The sequence below is a fragment of the Octopus sinensis genome, unplaced genomic scaffold (assembly GCF_006345805.1).
Source record: "Octopus sinensis unplaced genomic scaffold, ASM634580v1 Contig16353, whole genome shotgun sequence".
Lineage (NCBI taxonomy): Eukaryota > Metazoa > Mollusca > Cephalopoda > Octopoda > Octopodidae > Octopus > Octopus sinensis.
Genome location: NW_021834289.1, coordinates 29530 through 48920, shown reverse-complemented (window position 1 = coordinate 48920; position 19391 = coordinate 29530). Strand labels below are relative to the sequence as shown.

Below are 19391 nucleotides of genomic sequence, written 5' to 3'. Positions count from 1 at the left end.
GATTCCTGATTTACTGACAATACATATATTATATATGTAAATATATGCTTACACAAACATCTAATTATTCATATATATATTATATATATATATATATATATAGAGAGAGAGAGAGAGGAGTGATAAAAAGAATCTTACCTGTGTATAATCACTGAAATATGTATTATGTATATATATATATATATACAGAAACTGACAGTAAAGTATGGTACATTCTTATATACACTCCATCTCTTTAGTATTATATTAATTTTGTGTATGTTGTCTTACACACTAAACTTACCTAAGAGAGAAAAATAACGGTTTAAGCTTATGATAATTCTTTGAGGGATTCTATACTATGATTGAAACAGCATCTTCTTAGCAACAAGAGTAAAGCAAGCACAAGAATCAAGTTTTCAAATGTGCAGAGGGCATCATCTTGGTAGTTTCCTGTAAACTCCTTTTTGGATTATTGTCAAAAAAGATGTACCATTATTTATATATTTCTTTTGTTTTTTTTTTTCTCTTAATTGTTTCAGTCATTAGACTGTGGCCATCCTGGGGCGCCACCTCAAAGAATTTTTTAGTCAAATGAATTGAACCTGCTGCTTTTTATTTTTAAAGCATAGTACTTATTCTATTGGTCTCTTATGCTGAACTGCTAAGTTATGGGGATGTAAACACACCTATACTGGTTGTTAAGTGGTGAAAGTGGTGGACGTCGTGATGGACAAATGATAGATCTATATCAGTTGTGGTCACAGGTCTAGTCCGTGGGCTTGCACAAAGCCCAGGCTTACATCTGCTAGGTCTTTAGTCAGGTTTTCACATGTCTCTTATGTGCTTCCTTGGTGAATTGTAGATAGTGAAAAAAAAAAAGTTAAAAGGAAAAGAGCAAGTACTTTACATCTTATTCTAGACCAAGGGTTCTTAACCATTGTTTTCCTATGGACCCCTTTTAATTCTTATTTTACTTGGGTGGACCCCACCATCACCATTTGATGTTTAAAAAACCCTATCATATTTTTATAACTAAATATTATTAGGACTTTTATAAAAAATTGCTTGAATATTTTATGTATTTTGGACATATAACCAATTTATTATACATAAAATTTACTACTCTGAAACAGAATTTTTCCATACCCCTGAAAAATTACTGTGGGCCCACAATTTACTATATTGCATCTCTGGACCCTGCAAAAATTTTATATGGATCCTGGTTGAGAACCCTTGTTCTAGACCAGGGGTTCCCTAAGTGGGTAGTATTGCTGCCCTGGGAGTGGTGGAAAGTTCCAAGCGGGCATTGAAGAAAAATGGGCAACAATGAGGTAGCAATTCATGTAAAAACAACAAGATAATGGGTTCGTTAGGTGAAGTTTTATTTGTGAAAAACTGTTGTAGAAACTCTGCCAGATCAGATTGGAGCCTGGTGCAGCTATCTGGTTCGCCAGACCTCAGTCAAATTGTCCAACCCATGCTAGCATGGAAAGCGGACGTTAAACGATGATGATGATGATGATGATGACTGTTGCTTTGAATTGGCTTCAGAAAGTGATCTATATTTGTGATGGTTAGTTGGAGTGGGGGCACTAGGAATGTGGCCTGGTTGTCAAGGGGGCAGGAGCTCCAGAAAGTTTGGTAACTCTTGTTCTAGACCAACTCCTGATTCGTTGCCATGAAATCACTCTTCATGCTGTCTCCTTTTTCTGCCTTTTTAAACTACTACTACAATGGTCTACACTTCTTGGAGTTGGTTGGCATCATACCACCATCATTTAGTTACATCTGACTCAAACCTCTCTCTCCTCTTCCTCTTCTTATCACCCATATTACATCTACCTCTTCCTGAACTCCCCTCCCCCTCCCCAATAACCACTACACCCAGTCTTTCCCCCATGCCTATGTTTTTTTTCCTGCTGACATCAATTGGCAATTATTCAAAAAGAACATCAGCTATCAAAATTCTTCTGAGACCAAAAGATTCCAGGAGCACTATCTCTTGATTCAGACTAAACTATATTTTATGAAACTTATTAAACGTTTTCCTTTCAAATAAATAAATAAAATAAATAATTGATTTTTAAGGTTAGACTTGAAGCAGATAAAGCTACAATTCAATGGTTCTCAACCTTTAGGGGCTCATAAAACATTCTTTTATTAAAATTTCTGAGCAATTAATTTCTCATATTTCTACAATATACCAACTATTTTCACAATTTTTTAAAAACAATTCTTTACAATATTTAATTCTAAAAATTTGATGCATTTTTTTAAAAACATAGAATATCTTTGAGGGTCCTTCTGAGTAAAATGGAACTCAAAGAGGTCCATGGTGTGCTCTTTTGTCATGGCTTTCTCTCACTCTATCTTCCTATTTCTGTTGTGCCTGTGTTTTGAACAACCAGCCTTGTCACACTCTGTGTCATGCTGAATCTCCCCGAGAACTACGTTAAAGGGTACATGTATCTGTGGAGTATCAGCCAATTGCACATTTATTATGACAACTGGAACTCTTGTCATCATAACAAATGGAATGCCATGACTATTATTTATAGCTTTATCTACTTTGAGATCCACCATTGCAAGAAAAAAAAAAAGAATTATTTTATGTTTTCTCGGAGTTTCTAAATTCTTATGATATAAGCAACAAAATATAAAATTGTCTTGTGGGAGATCTCAAATGAAGACACTTTACACTCAATCTCATTCTATACCAAGTTTAACATGCAAGGTTTGGCTCACAATATACATGATAAGGCCAATGATATTCAGGCTTGTTTTAGACTTTTCATCGTTTCTTTTCAGTTATGACATACAATATTATTCTCTTGTTTAAGATAATGAGCGGACAGAATCATTAACATGTCAGGTAAAATACTTAGAAGCATTTCATTTGCCTTCAGGTTCTAAGTTCAAATACTGCCACTATCAACTTTGCCATTTATCATTTGTGGGTTGATAAAACAGGTATCAAATATGGAGGGGGCGGGGGTCAATGTAATCAATTTACTCCCTCCTCTCAAACTTGTACCAAAATTTGATTTTTTTTATTTATTGTTTTTTTTATACTTTGAACAGTGAAAATGGTTAAAGACTTGCCATTCCTTCAATATCACGAACAGCCTACCATTGCAATCATCACCAGCCTTTACTCTGAGAAACTGGCTGTAGATGCCATGATTGACAACAAATCTACTTATTTCAAGAACAAAACGGATGGTAAGTTTTGAAATATTTTTATAAAATTTGTTTCTTGTCTGTTTTGATATTTTGGCATCTTAATACCATTCTTCTATCATTTAAGGGCTTTCATTAGTAAATAGATGTACATGTACCAGACACATGTGCTTATATATGTATGTGTATATATATATATATTAGAAATATTGAATTTCTAAATGTCTCAAAGAGACATGAGTGGTGGTGGAGCGATAGAGTGGTTGTATACTGTCAACATAATGTGACAGTCCCGTAAAGAGAATTACACCACCACTATTTAGCCCTAGGAAGCATCGACGCTTCTGTCGATGCTAATCCTACCTAGTGGAGGTGCTTGCCCCCCCTTCGCAAATATACGGACACAGGAAATGTGTCAAAGCCAACAGGAAGCGTCAATGCTTCCTAGGGCTAAATAACGGTGGTGTAATTCCCTTTATGGGACTGTCATGTTATGTTGACAGTATACAACCACTCTCTCTTTCTCTCTCTCTCTCTCTCTCTCTCTCTCTATATATATATATATATATATATATTATTCTAGCCTCGAAGCTGTCCTTCGGACAGCATTCAGGATGGCTCCTGCGGAGGGCATCTTTGAATCCCTTCACCCCCTACCCTTGTGTAATGAAACTTATTTCTGCAAAAGTGCTAAGCATTGATGCTGATCATAGTTTAATCAATAAGCATAGAAGAGAGGTAAATGCAGTAAAAATAGGGGCGGGGTGTCGTCAGTGGGGCCCCAATAAGGCAGCCCTTCAAAAACAACTGTCTTGGAAGATTTAATGAACATAAAAACATAGTGGACAGAGGAACATCACTCAAATTTATATTAAGAAGATATATATATGAAGGCACATGGCTCAGAGGTACTGAGTTCAATTTACAGGCCTGGCTGTGTGTTGCGTTCTTGAGCAAGATACTTTATTTCACATTGCTCTAGTTCACTCAGCTGTAGAAATGAGTTGTCACTGGTGCTGAACTTTATTGGCCCCTTTACCTTTCCCTTGGATAACATCAGTGGCATGGAGAGGGGAGGCTGGTATGTATGGGTGACTGCTGGTCTCTCATAAATCACGATGCCTGGACTTGTGCCTCAGAGGGTAACTTTCTGTGTAATCCATGCTCATTCATGACTGAAGGGAGTCTTTACCATTACCCTTATATATATATATATAAAGGGTGACCCTCTTCAGTCATGGATGACATGGGATTGCACCTAGTAAATTACCCTCTGAGGCACAAGTCCAGGCAAGGTTGTTTATGGAAGACCAACAGTCACCCATGCATACCAGCCTCTCCTCTCCATGCCACCAATGTTATCCAAGGGAAAGGCGAAGGTCAATACAGCTTGGTACTTGTGACGTTGCAACTCATTTCTACAGCTGAGTGAACTGGAGCAACGTGAAATAAAGTGTCTTGCTCAAGAATACAACATGCAGCCCAGTCTGGGAACCGAACTCACAAACTCACGATTGTAAGTCACTAATCATTTGACATTGCTCCAGTTTACTCAGCTGAGAATTAAGGAGACAAGGAAGATAATTTTAAGAAATTATGAATTAATTTCACAAGCAAATTTGCCAGCTTTACAACAAACGAACAGTCTGATTTTAGAAAGTAGTCTGACATAGATTATGTCTAAAAATCTAGGATTGTCACCACTGGAATGTCTTCTATCATAGTGACTAAAACACTACAGCGACAACAATATCACTGGACTCTTTGGTTTTTTATAAAACGTGTCTGGAATGGCACAACAATGCAGAGTAAACTACAATAACTATTATAAATAATTTAATTATTCATAGTCTAAGATAATATTTCGGAATAGAAAATTCCTTCTTCAGAGATTGCTAGGAAGTAATGGAGTTACTGTTACAGTCAGTTTTCTAACCATTGGAAAACCGGCAATAACAGTGTCTCCATTACTTCCCAGCAATCTCTCAAGAAGGAATTTTTCTATTCCAAAATATGATATTACACTATGAATAATTAAATTATTTTATAATAGTTATTATAGTCTGCTCTGTATTGTTGTACCATTCAAGACACGTTACATTTCACAAACAATACACAATGCTTCCAGCGAACTACAATATCCTATTATATATATGTATATAATAAAAAGTAACAACAAAAAATGAGACCTCGATATTTGAGAAATAGAGGATTATTTAGATATTTTATAATTTAGAACAAACAGTAAGTTGTCATTATAATACTCGTTATAGTACTCCGAGGCTATTATTTATGAAGCCACCATAAATTCTATGAATGCTAATAACACAATTTTGTCAAAGTGATATGTGGGTATCACTGAGGGAAATTTCAAAGCAAGTTTCAACGATCACAACTTAAGCTTCAGACACTGGAATAAACGAAGACCTACCAAATTATCCAGTTATATATGGTTCTTAAAAGAAGAAGGTGTCAGCTATAGGATTTACTTGAAGATCTTGGCCAAGTGTAGACCTTATACCAATGGTAGTGGCAAGTGCGATCTTTGTAATATGGAAAGATGGCCCATCTGCAAACGTTCTTTGGACCCTGCTACATGTCTAAATTCAAGAACTGAACTTTTTGGCTCATGTCCGTATGTGACAAAATACCTGTTATGGTTTAGGGCCCCCCAAGATCACAGATAGAATCCACATTTTTACTATGTTTCTGCATAAGCTTCCCTATGTCTTCTTTTAATTTTTAAATTTTTGTATATATTTTTTCATTTTTTTATTTTTTCCTTTTTAATTGTGTGAATGTGTCCGTGGGTGAGTATATGTATGTAGATATTTTATATGTATATGCGTGTGAATGTGTACGTGTGTGAGTATATGTATATATATATTTTATGTGTATATGTGTGTGCGTGTGTATATGTGTATGTGTATATATTTGTAATATGAGTATAGGGCTGTGTCTTGTGCATAAGTGCGACCATCATCCATGCGTCACCTTCATTTATATGGATATGCATATATTTGTATATGTGTGGGTGTATCTCTGGGATAGGAGGACAGGCACATATGTATGTATGTGTGTGTTTGTATGTGTAACGTCATCCTCATATACACATAGGTGTCTGCATGCATACATATATATATTTAGACATTTATATATATATAAATATATGTCTATATATACAGGCATACAGTCACATGACGATGATGATGTACATATATGTTTATATATATGTGTGTGTATACATATATGCAGGAGTGTGACTGTATGCCTGTATATATATAGATATGTATTTATATATATAAATGTCTAAATAAATATGTATATATGCAGATACCCATGTGTATATGAGGATGAAATTGCACACACACACACACACACACCCATATACATGTGTGTGTGTAGATATGTGTATATGTATGAGTACGTACATGCGCATATATGTATGTGTGTATATGTGCATGTGCATATACATGTTTGTGTGAGTGTGTATGTATGTAGACTTTATGAACACTGGAGGTTTTATATCTATGAGTTGTGAAAATATGGTTGTGTGTATTTTTTTATCGTTTTTCTTTTTTTCTTTTTTGTACCTATTAGAGTAACCTCCCTTCTATTCAACCGTTTTTCATAGCTTCTGTTGCCATTAATAACTGACGAAAATGCACCATAGCTCTTTGCTCTGCATTCAAAACTCCTAGTACTATAATGACAACTTACTGTTCGTTTTAAATTATAACATATGTAATATATATATATATATATAATTAGGCAAACTACAAGGAATCTTGTGTAGTTCTGCGTCGGCAAAACTTGTAAAAATATAGAAAAAAGTGAAAGGGGGACAATGAACTTGCCGTGAGAAGTTGAATATCTAACGTTTCAGATGCAATCCTTCGTCAGTGGGTAGAGAGAAAGAGAAGTTGAAGAAAGACAGACAGGGTTTTATATCCTCTCAGTTGGAAAAACTGGCTGCAACTCATATATATATATATATGTATATATATATATATATATGTATAATCCTTAGAAATGTTTCAGCCCAAAAGCTGCGGCCATGCTGGGGCACCACCGTTGAATGAGCTACACTTGTATGTGAAACCATCTCTGATACATGGCACTTGGTCAACAAGGGAGTTCGACACCACTGCCTGCATCTGTGTTTCCTGCTGAGAGGTAGGTTCATCTGGAACCTCTGACAAGAAGAGATCCAGTTTAGTTTTAAAGGAATCCACACCATGCAGGTCTCTCAGGCATTTAGGGAGGATATTGAAGAGCTGTGGTCCCCTGAAACCCAAGCTGTTGCAGTATCTGGTCCTGTATTTTGATGGTGATATTGGGATCTTTGGCACCATGCAGTGGCACCCCATTCTGCTGTATATATCCCTCTTTGTCAAGATCAAGGATTAAACACTACTTGCAAGACCAGTGACATAGTGTACAGCTTGAACCAATGAACCATCTAGTCAGACATTTTATTCCTATGTCTCAACAACCAATTCAAAGTTTTTTGCTAAACACAGTACCAAATTTGCAATAGTCTTTCCACAAAAAGATGTCGAATGAACAAAGCAACAGTGACGCTTATAGTTCGCTTGTTAACATGTCAAATGAAATTAACTGTAGTTTAAAATGTTTCAATTAAGAATTAAGAAATGGGGGCATCTGGAAAAGCTACAATGGAAGTAATTTATAATTCATTGCTTGAAAACTGCCAACTGTCTTCTGACAGCTACAGGAGTCTTGGAGACAGAAAAATAGAGGGGAAGAGAGTATAACATTTTTAATTCTTTAAATATGAAATAAATTGTTGTTGTTGTTGTTGTTACTGCTACTATTCTGTTTGTTGTTATATTGACAAAAATGTGTGGTGGCAGTAGTAATAGTGATGATGATGATACTGATGATAATTCAGTTCTATATTTAAGAGATGAGGAATTATGTACATTATTTACATTTGACGGATATTTTCCCTCATCTTGTTTTTTGTTAACACAATGTTTTGGCTGATATACCCTCCAAGCCTTCATCAGGTGTCTCAGGGGAAATTTTTAACCTGGGTACTCATTCCTAAGGTATTTTTTGATGTTGTTATTATTATTATTCAGATCACTGCCTGGAATCAAGTTCCGAATCTTGGGGTTAGTAGCTCGTGCTCTTAACCACTATGCCATATACCTGTGACCTGAATAATAATAATAATAATAATAATAATAACAATAGTAGTAACAACATAAAAATATACCTTAGAAATGAGAACCTAGGTTCAAAATTTTGTCAAGACACCTGTTGAAGGTTGGAGGGTTGGAGGGTATATCATACTTAACATTCAAGTATCAGTCTCAAAATCCTCTCTGTCCCCAATAAAGCAGTTTTCCGAGCAATTTCTACCCTAATTCCTCCAACCTGGTTGTTAATGCACCTGATGCCCCTACAACTACTGGGACCACAGTTATTTTATTTGTTACCCACATTCGTGCAATCTCATCTTTTTAGTGGCTTGTACTTCTCAATCTTTTCCGATTCTTTATTTTCCACTCGCACACCCCTTCCAGGCATGGCAGTATCTATGATCTTGGTTTCTTTCTTCATTTTATCAACTACAACAATGTCTGGTCTCCAAGCGTCAATCACCAAATCACACTGGATGGTATAAAATACCACAAGATCTTTTGCTCATTATTCTCAGTGACACCTTCTGGTTTATATGTGTATCTTTTCAATGAGCTTTCAAAATCGTACTTCTTCATACATTCTCCAGTGAACATACCTGGTTACATTATCATACCTCCTTTTGTGTTCCTTTTGAGCCAGTTTTCTACACTCACTCACAATGTGTGAGATTGTTACATTTTTGCTGCCACATAACATATGAAGAGGTGATTCAATACTCTTATCGATTTTGGAACTTGGTGTAATCTAATTACATCAAGTTCCAAATAGTTATTATTAGATAATTAGATGCTGCATATCTATTTCTTTACTACCCACAAGGGGTTAAACACAGAGAGGACAAACAAGGACAGACAAATGAATTAAGTCGATTATATTGACCCCAGTGCGTAACTGGTACTTAATTTATCGACCCCGAAAGGATGAAAGGCAAAGTCGACCTTGGGGAAATTTGAACTCAGAAAGTAACAGCAGACCAAATACGGCTATGTGTTTCACCTAGCGTGCTAACGTTTCTGCCAGCTTGCCGCCTTATCAGTTCATATCAATGCCTCAGTGCATCCATTCCTTAGCTACCTCCAGGTGTTTGCCTAGATGGGCAATACCTCAAAGAAATGGAATTATACCAACATCGATACCAACACTCAAAACAATTCTATCTGTCCATCATCCAAAAAGGACCATATATAACATGCTGTAGTTAAGACTTGAGCTTATGAGCTTGTGATTAGATGTCTGGCATCTTATCCATGCAGTCATTGAATCTATTGTTGTTTTATGTTAAAAAGACATCATCATCATTTTCATAACATCAATAATAATATTAACAATAAATAATGATAATAATCATTTAATGATTGTTGTCCATGCTGGCATGGGTTGTATGGTTTGACCAGGGCTGGCAAGCTGGGGAGCCGCCCCAGACTCCAGTTTGATTTAATATGGTTTCTATGTCTGGATGCTTCCCCTAATGCCAACCACTTTACAGAGCATGCTGGATGCTTTTAACATGGCACTGCAGGGGCGTTTTTAAGTGGCACTGCACGGGCGCTTTTACGTGGCACTGTCAGGAGTGCTTTTCGCCACCAGATGGACTGGTCTTAACACTTCTGCTGTAGAGTACAGGTCTTCTTGAGTACCACAACAAAAATAATAATAATAATAATAATAGTATGATAATAATAATAATACTGATGATAATTGTTTTTAAATTTTGGCACATGGCCAGCAAGTTCAGGTGGGGTGGGGGTAAATCAATTACCTCAACTCCAGTATGCAACTGGTACTTATTTTATTGACCCCAAAATGATGAAAGGCAAAATTGACTCAGCAGAATTTGAACTCAGAGCATAAAGATGGACAAAATAGTGCTAAGAATGTTGCCTGGCATGCTAGCAATTCTACCAGCTCACCACCTTAATAATATTAATAATAATAATAATGTGCTGGTGGCACGTGAAAAAACATTTGAGCAAGGTCGTTGCCAGTGCTGCTGGACTGGTTCCTGTGCAGTTGGCACATAAAAAGCACCATTTGAGCGTGGCTGTTGCCAGTACCGCATGACTGGCCCTCGTGCTGGTGGCACGTAAAAGCACCCACTACACTCTCGGAGTGGTTGGCATTAGGAAGGGCATCAAGCTGTAGAAACTCTGCCAGATCAAGATTGGAGCCTGGTGCAGCCATCCATCTGGTTTCGCCAGTCCTCAGTCAAAATCGTCCAACCCATGCAAGCATGGAAAGCAGAAGTTAAACGATGATGATGATGATGATGATGATGATGAATAATTAGTTATTATTATTAAAGTGGTGAGCTAGCAGAATCATCAGAGTTTGGGAAAAATGCTTAACGACATTCATCCTTAATTGTCATCCTTTACCTTAATTATTATATTTTGATGCCAATTAAGAGAAATATATATTATTCTTCCTTTTGATGATCTTGTCATCATCACTGTTGTTGTCTTCGTCATCGTCGTCCTCCTCCCCTTCCTTCCTTCCTTCCTGCATATGTCTTCATCTTGTTCTTCTTATTTGGTCATTATGGCAGAGAAATCACGGAGGATTGGTAAGTCATAACATTTCACACTTCAGTGCTGCACCTGTATTTATTTATTTATTTATTTATCTGTTTTTTATATTCATATGTTGTTCTGTATTTATTTTGATAATTTCGTTAATATTAGTTTAGTATCCTAAATAATTTCTGTTATTTTATTATTTCCTATAAGAACCTTCACAAATACACACACACCCTCACAAACACAAACACACACAAACACAAACACGCACACAAACACGCACACACACAGGCACACACACACACACACACACACACAAACACAGATACACACACACGCACACACACACACACACACACAAAAAACAAACACACACACAAACACACACACAAACACACACGCACACACACACACACACACAAACACACACAAACACATGCACACACACACAAACACACACACACACACACACACACAGATAATAATTATTATGTGCAACAGGTATCGGTTTTGTTCTTACCCTCTAAAAGTGCATCTATTTTTATGATTTTTCTGAGAAAAATTCCTGAACTTTAAGGTTTAAAAATTTTTTTAATATTTTTCTTTATTTCGATGTTTCCTTGATTGTTTTGAAACTGTTCTTAAAACTCATTCCTTTCCCTCTTTTAAATGCATGCTGGTCAGTATACCTCCTTTGTGTTGTATGTTAGCAAAGCTTTTATCCTTGGTCATTGAATGCTCTCACATCCTTCGGCCATCACCGCTTTTGTTGTACAACCTTCATTGTCACACTTTTCTTGTTACTTGAACTGTTTTGTACAGTAATTCATTGATTATATCACAATTGATTTTATTATCTCTTTATTCATATATTTATTTTATTCTATATCGTAATTGATGAAGTAATAATGTTGGTTTCAGGATTTCATTTGGTCAATTCCTTATGCTTTATATTTCTTTTACGCAAGAGTGCATACCAAAGAAGTTTATGTTATTCAGTGCAGAACAAATATCACATGAGACCTAGTTTGTAAAGCAGTTATTTATTTTCATATTTCCGTTGCCAATATTTACATTTTTTGCTGATATCATTGTGAATTGATATCCACTTATGCATATGCACATGCTGGGCTACTACATTATTTCCCATATAATCCATGTATTACCATCGAATTCAACTCATACGATATGCCATTGTAGAAAAACTTCTCCAAGGCATCACATAATTGAGAAGCAAACTTCTTAACCACAGTTCTCTGAATGGAATGATTTTTTTCTTTTTGTTTTGATTTCCCTGCAGCAGAATTGATAAAACACCAAAACAAAATATTTTCTAGCGTTTAGTAATGTCTTTTTATATTCTACTAGCAGTATCGCCTGGCGTTGCTCGGGTTTGTAAGGGAAATAACTATATAAGCATTTTTAGAGATGTAAAGTATAATATCCATCTCAATTTGGCTAACCACAAAGGGAGGGGGGTTACTGTAGCTTTTTACGTTCTGAGATTTAATAATAAATTTTTAGAGAGTTACTTCCCTTATATATGCCAAAAATGCATTAAAAATGGGAAAAATTGATGGTAATTTTTTTTTTAAATCATAGAATCATCGTAGATGCGCGCTAATACCCAGAAGGGCTCGATATGAATCACGACTATAAAATACCTGGTTTTGGTTAAACTGCACCGCAAAATGTGGGAGTAGTTAGGAATCTAAATCGTAGGAGACAGACACACAACTTCTCTTTTATATATAAAGATGTTCAAATGCCAATTTACTATTCATCCTTCTAGAAAGGTTAGGCTAAGTTGTTGTAATGTTTAGCTCCTAGTAAACCTTTGTCAGACAGATCTGCATTCAAAGTATTCAAGCAGGCAGTACTGGATCCTCTCAGACAGAATGTGCATCTAGGACAATATTATCCTCCAACGACTGCTTCCATTTTTGAAGATGCTTGGGCTTGGTCTGAGGGAGCAACTATGTAGAAACTTCCTTGGTGCATCAATCAGATGTTGATGAAATAAGGCACTCAATCAAGTACTGGACATCATTTAATTGTGCATGTCACCCCTCTCTCCTCCCAACTCATATTTGAACACCTTGGATAATATATTAGACATCTTCAATTCCTCATTTTTCTCATTTCATTTGTTGATCTGGAAAAGGTCTGTGATAAGATTTCTTTGTCTATCAAATTACTGATGAATAGTTTATGAGAAAACTAAAATCATACTACCTTCACTCAAGCACTTCCAGCTCATTAATCACTACACCTTTTGCCGCACACCTATTGTATTATTTACACCTGGCTCTGCTCAAAGTCACTATGCTTAATTCTTCTTCCCTGGAGCATCAACCTGGAATTTCACCCATCTACATTTTTCCTACTGGTGTTAATTTCCAATGGTTCGACATAAAATTGATCATTTCTACTATAGGCACAAAGAGAGTGGTTCAGTCGATTACATTGAGCCCTGTGTTTAACTGATACTTGTTTTATCAACCCTGGAAGGATGAAAGACAAAGTAAGTCTTGGTGGAATTTGAACCCAGAACATTGTCGGATGAAATGCTGCTTGGCATTTTGCCCAGCATGCTAACAATCCTATCTGTTTCCCTGCCTAAGGAACTTAAAAATTAACATGAAATTTTAATGGAGGGTTTTCATTTAGAACTCTTGAGAAGAAATTTGTATCACAGAACCAGGAGTGTTCTCAGGCAGATCGTTATCAAAGGGTTGGGTCCATACTGTGTACTCAGTGTAAACAATGTGCTCCTAAAGCTGAGAAACTGTATGCCAGTATATCACAAATCCTTTAGTATTCAAACTGGCCATATCAGGTCTTTCACACCTACCCTACACTGTCATTCTAAATATATACAATTTTAGAGGTTAGAGAGAAATGAAGCAGGCACAATCATCATCATCATCGTTTAACATCCATTTGCCATGCTAGCATGGGTTGGACGGTTTGACCAGGGTCTGGGAAGCCAGGAGGCTGTGCCAGGCTCCAATCTGAACTGGCAGTGTTTCTACAGCTGGATGCCCTTCCTAACACCAACCACTCCGTGAGTGTAGTGGGTGTTTTTTACGATATATATATATATATATATATATATATATACACACATACATATATACGATGGGATTCTTTCAGTTTCTGTCTACCAAATCCACTTACAAGGCCTTGGTCGGCCCGAGGCTATAGTAGAAGACACTTGCCCAAGGTGCCATGCAGTGGGACTGAACCTGGAACCATGTGGTTCGTAAGCAAGCTACTTACTACACAGCCACTCCTGATGTGCAAAGGTGTTTTTCAATGATGATCAAAGTTAAAAATGAGATTGTGGCTGGGCATTAATGACATCAATGCAAGTGTGCAGGGGAGACAACCACTTTCCTGAAGTTTTGTGATTGGAATGGACAATGAACATTAGAAAGTCTGTGAGTAATATTTGCTGTTATGTGTTTGTGTTTGAGGAAAATACATGTGAAAGGAAACTATGACAGGAGACATGGAGAAAATGTGTTTATGCAGTCGGATCTCAGTATACTTGAAATCTCAGAAGAGAAAAGCTGATAGAACAAAAAAAAAACAAAACACAAACTGATTTGATAGATGACATGCTGTATCAACAGATCTGTCATAGAAAAATAGATGCTAAAATATTAATGGTGGGATTTTATACTGGTTTTTTTTTTAATCTTTCCATTTCTGTGATATATTAGCTTCTGTTTTAAAATATTGTCTACGTCACGTCATTTTGAAAATGCATTATGGGTTGCCATATGTTAAATACACACATGATGCAATGATGTATTACGATGTTGGCAAATGTCTTGTGGACACATTCATACACACTCTGCAATGATTATTTTTATGAGACACTTTTTATTAAAGTGACTGATTCTCATGTTAGATGAATCGTGTGTTATGCTGTTGTTGTTATCCATGTTATTTACCAAGCAAACCTATGATCATTAAAGACATTCCAGCAATGGCTACTCAGTGTGTTTGCTTCATTTTTAAATAATGTGTCTAGGACTACATTACTCATACCGATGGCATGCAAAAAGCACCATATGAACGTAGGAAGATTTTGTGTGAAATTTAATTGCTACATCTAGCAACTGAATAGAGCCTTTTTTATGATCTGTGTTGTTTCTATTGTGGTTCTTTATCCTCAGGTCACAAACCTCTTCATGGTTATATATATATATATTATATATATATATATATATATATTATATACTAACTGGTGTACTTGTAATTCCCGAGGGTAAAGATATTAGTAATATATAGTAGATAGAAGAATCCATTGGAAGGGCCCTATCATCGATTTCTTTTAATAATCCATGTCACAAGGTTTCCAGAGATGAGTTCTGCTCGTGTGTCAAAGTATAAAAGTGATATTATTTGCAAAAAATAGAAACAGGTCACACAAAAAACAATATTCAAAGTAATCAAACATAAACAATGAGATGGGTTATTTCCCTTGGGTGTTTAAAAATATTGTACAGGTGCTATGGGTTATTTCCCTTGGGACTTTAAAAAAAATAGTTATATGACGTAGATATAAAGGTCCCTTCAAGGGACCTCATTATTGATTTTTGACTGATTTGCACTTGTAGATTACCTGATCAAATTAATTAACGGAGCATAGGCACAAAGCAGTGTTTAGGTATGAGCAGAATTCAGGTTAAATGAAATATATTTATCACATATTTCAATTGCTGAATGCAAATACACTACAGTTGTGGTATATATATATATATATAAAAGTCAATGATTACATTGTCTAATATATTCTAAATTCAAGATGGTTATAGCATGATTAGAGGAAGATTTGGCTGCTATTTCAAGCTGTCACATAGAGACATCCGTTGCCTCATCATCAGCACTTATCTTGTATATAAGTTATTGCTTATGCTATTGATAAAGGCTCCTCTCCTAGTTTTAAATTTGTGTTTGCTACAACATATATTTTAATCTAATTAGTTTTTTATTTTTTATTTTTTGGTGCTATGTAAAATGTTTTTTTTTAATTATCTCTCGTTAGTTTTTAATGAGTGTTTACTTGATTTACATCATAGATTCTATAGTTTTAGACCAATGGTTTTCAGCCAAGGTCCATATGGCCCTTGTGGGCTCCATATAAGATTTTGTTGTTAAAATGCGTACGGAATTGGTCATACTTCTACTATATTCTCTCTTGTTTCAATCATTTGGCTGTGGCCATGCTGGAGCACCACCTTTAGTCGAGCAAGTCGACCCCAGGACTTATTCTTTGTAAGCCTAGTACTTATTCTATTGGTCTCCTTTGCCGAACTGCTAAGTTACAGGGACGTAAACATACCGGCATCGGATGTCAAGTGATGTTGGGGGGACAAACACAAACATACATACACACACATACACACACACACACACATATATATATATATATATATATATATATATATATATACACATGTATATGACGGACTTCTTTCAATTTCCGTCTACCAAATTCACTCACAAGGCTTTGGTTGGCCCGAGGCTATAGTAGAAGACACTTTCCCAAGGTGCCATGCAGTGGGGCTGAGCCCGGAACCATGTGGTTGGTAAGCAAGTTACTTACCACACAGCCACTCCTATGCCTATACACTAAAGTATTTCAACAAATTCTTTTACACATTTCCTAATAATTGTTAGCTCTTTGATGTTTAAAAATCCTATATTATTATAGAATATAGGATTTTTAAACATCAAAGAGCGTCATTCTGAGTAAAATAGGAATCAAAAGGGTTCATAGGTGTAGGAATGTCTATGTGGTAGAAAGTAGCTTGCTTACCAACCACATGGTTTTGGGTTCAGTCCCACTACTTGGCAGACAAAATAACACTAAGTATTTTGCCCAGCATGCTAATGTTTCTGCCAGGTTGCTTCCTTTATTTCTTTACTACCCTCAAGGGGCTAAACACAGAGCGGACAAACAAGGACAGACAAAGGGATTAAGTCAATTATATCGACCCCCCCCCGCCAGTGCATAACTGGTACTTATTTAATCAATCCCGAAAGGATAAAAGGCAAAGTTGACCTTGGCAGAATTTGAACTCGGAACGAAATACCACTAAACATTTCACCCGGCATGCTAACGATTCTGCCAGCTCGCATGGTTGTGTGGTAAGAAGCACGCTTCTTACCACACAACCATGCCTATGCATGTATATATATTAGTGAGTGGGGGTGGGGGGATGCAATTCGATCATATAGTTTTTATGTGCACATACAGCTGCGTATAGATTTTCAACATATTTTACATAAAGATCTTCAAAAATGATATGTCGAGCTTTTAATTTTTTGTTTAGCATAAATATATTGCAATTTGTTTACTTAATCTGTGTATCTTGAATTTATTCATCTATATTGATATTGATTATTATCATTGTATTTACTATTATAAAAGATATTTTATTCTCATTATCATTGTTGTTGTTGCTATTATTATTATCATTATCATTATCATTATTATTATTATTATTATTATTATTATTATTATTATTATTTTTATTATTAGGTTTGTTGTTTGTTTGCGTTGTATTAATCTAAATAGCGATGAAGCACAATGATATTCCATTGTAAATAAAACTTTGTTTTCATCATATGTACATTTTGGTATTTGTGGTAGTCTGAACAGAGACAGAGAAACAGGAAATGGAATACTCCTAAACACATAACAATCAATGAGGGTGTGGGGAGAGGGAGAGAGAGATGGAGGAAGAGAAAGAAACAATAAGTGAATGCATGGGTGTATACTTGTGTGTGTGTGTGTTGGAAAAAAATTTTAAGAACTGAAGAAAGAGAAAGTTATGACGTGTTATACTTTTTAGTTATTTTTTATTTATTTATTATTTTTATTGTTTTTTTTCCCCCCAACAAATTAAATATATTGTATGGATGCATTTTTGAAAGTTCAATGCACTAATCTACACACCTTCTATGCCATTTCTTTTGTGATTTGTTTACACTTATACACAAAGACAATGCTTTATACACCCTTTAGGAGTGTTTGATTAATATTTCCATATTTAAAAAAATTCTATTGATTATATATATATATATATATATATAGGTGCAGGAGTGGCTGTGTGATAAGTAGCTTGCTTACCAACCACATGGTTCCGGGTTCAGTCCCACTGCGTGGCACATTGGGAAAGTGTCTTCTACCAGAGCCTTGTGAGTGGATTTGGTAGGCGAAAACTGAAAGAAGCCCATCGTATATATGTATATATATATGTGTGTGTGTTGACAACCGATGCTGGTGTGTTTATGTCCCCCTAACTTGGCAAAAGAGAACGATAGAATAAGTACTAGGCTTACAAAGAATAAGTCTTGGGGTCGATCTGCTCGACTAAAGGCGGTGCTCCAGCATGGCCACAGTCAAATGACTAAAACAAGTAAAAGAGTAAAAGAGATATATATTTGTGTGTGTGTGTGTGTACAACAAAATTATGCATTCACACATTCCATGTATTTGTATATATGAATATCTGTATATTGAAGAGCAGGTTTCTTTTTTTCATACCTTTAAATTGTTATAAGCTATATGATGAGGTCTTCTACTTGTTTCGGTCAATTGACTGTGGCCATACTGGGGCACCATTTTGAAGGGTTTTTTTTTAGTCAAACAAATCAACCCCAGTATTTATTTTATTTATACATGGTACTTATTCTATCAGTTTCTTTTACTGAACAGCTAAGTTGCAAGGATGTAAACATAGCAACACCAGTTGTCAAGTGGTTGTGGGGGACAAACACAGACACACAGACATAAATAAATAAATGCATATATATATATATATATACATACATACATACATACATACATGATAGGCTTCTTTCAGTTTCCGTCTACCAAATCCACTCACAAGGTTTTGGTTGGCCCGAGTCTATAGTAGAAAACACTTGCTCAAGGTGTCACACAGTGAGACTGAACCCAGGACCATGTAGGTGGGAAGCAAGCTTCTTACCATAACCATGCCTGTGCCTATAAACCTGGATATTCTCATAGTTGTTTGATAGACTTTAATAAAGTGTTTGTCAGAAGCCATGGTGTGGTTTGAGTTAGTGACAGATAACTAGTAAAGATAATGTGACTGTCCTGGATGGGACGATTGTTACTGCTATTTAGCCCCAGGAAACATCATTTTCAGCTGGCTATATGACACAATATCTGTGTCCTTATATTTTCAAAAATATAAGGACACCTATATTGTGTCGTACATCCAGCCGGAAATTATGTTTCCTGGAGCTAAACAGCAGTAACATTCGTCCCATCCTGGACAGCCACATTATGTTAGCAAACAATCTTTACTTTAAACAAGCGTTACTGTATATCTCTCTTTGAGAGATTTAGAAATAGTAATGTTTCTATTTAACTAGTAAAGACTTAGCACAAAATTATTTTTAATTACATTTTTTGTGAAAAATGTCAAGTTTCTTCTGAAGTTAGATTCCAGATTAGAATAGGATGTCTAGCTATAATCTAATATTGGC

General features: G+C 35.8%; 1 protein-coding gene across 2 annotated transcripts in view; it reads left to right on the top strand.

Moving 5' to 3' along the window:
• The first annotated feature begins 324 nt into the window (after positions 1–324).
• LOC115230770 overlaps positions 325–19391 on the top strand; it is a 36381-nt gene continuing 17314 nt past the window's right edge. The window contains exons 1-3 of one of the 2 annotated variants that reach the window (XM_029800905.2): positions 325–358; positions 3059–3204; positions 10883–10900. In XM_029800905.2, coding sequence (XP_029656765.1) covers positions 3069–3204; positions 10883–10900 — 154 coding nt within the window. In that variant the 5' untranslated portion in view covers positions 325–358; positions 3059–3068. The remainder of the gene's footprint in view (positions 359–3058; positions 3205–10882; positions 10901–19391) is intronic. The other variant, XM_036499813.1, reaches the window with a different exon arrangement.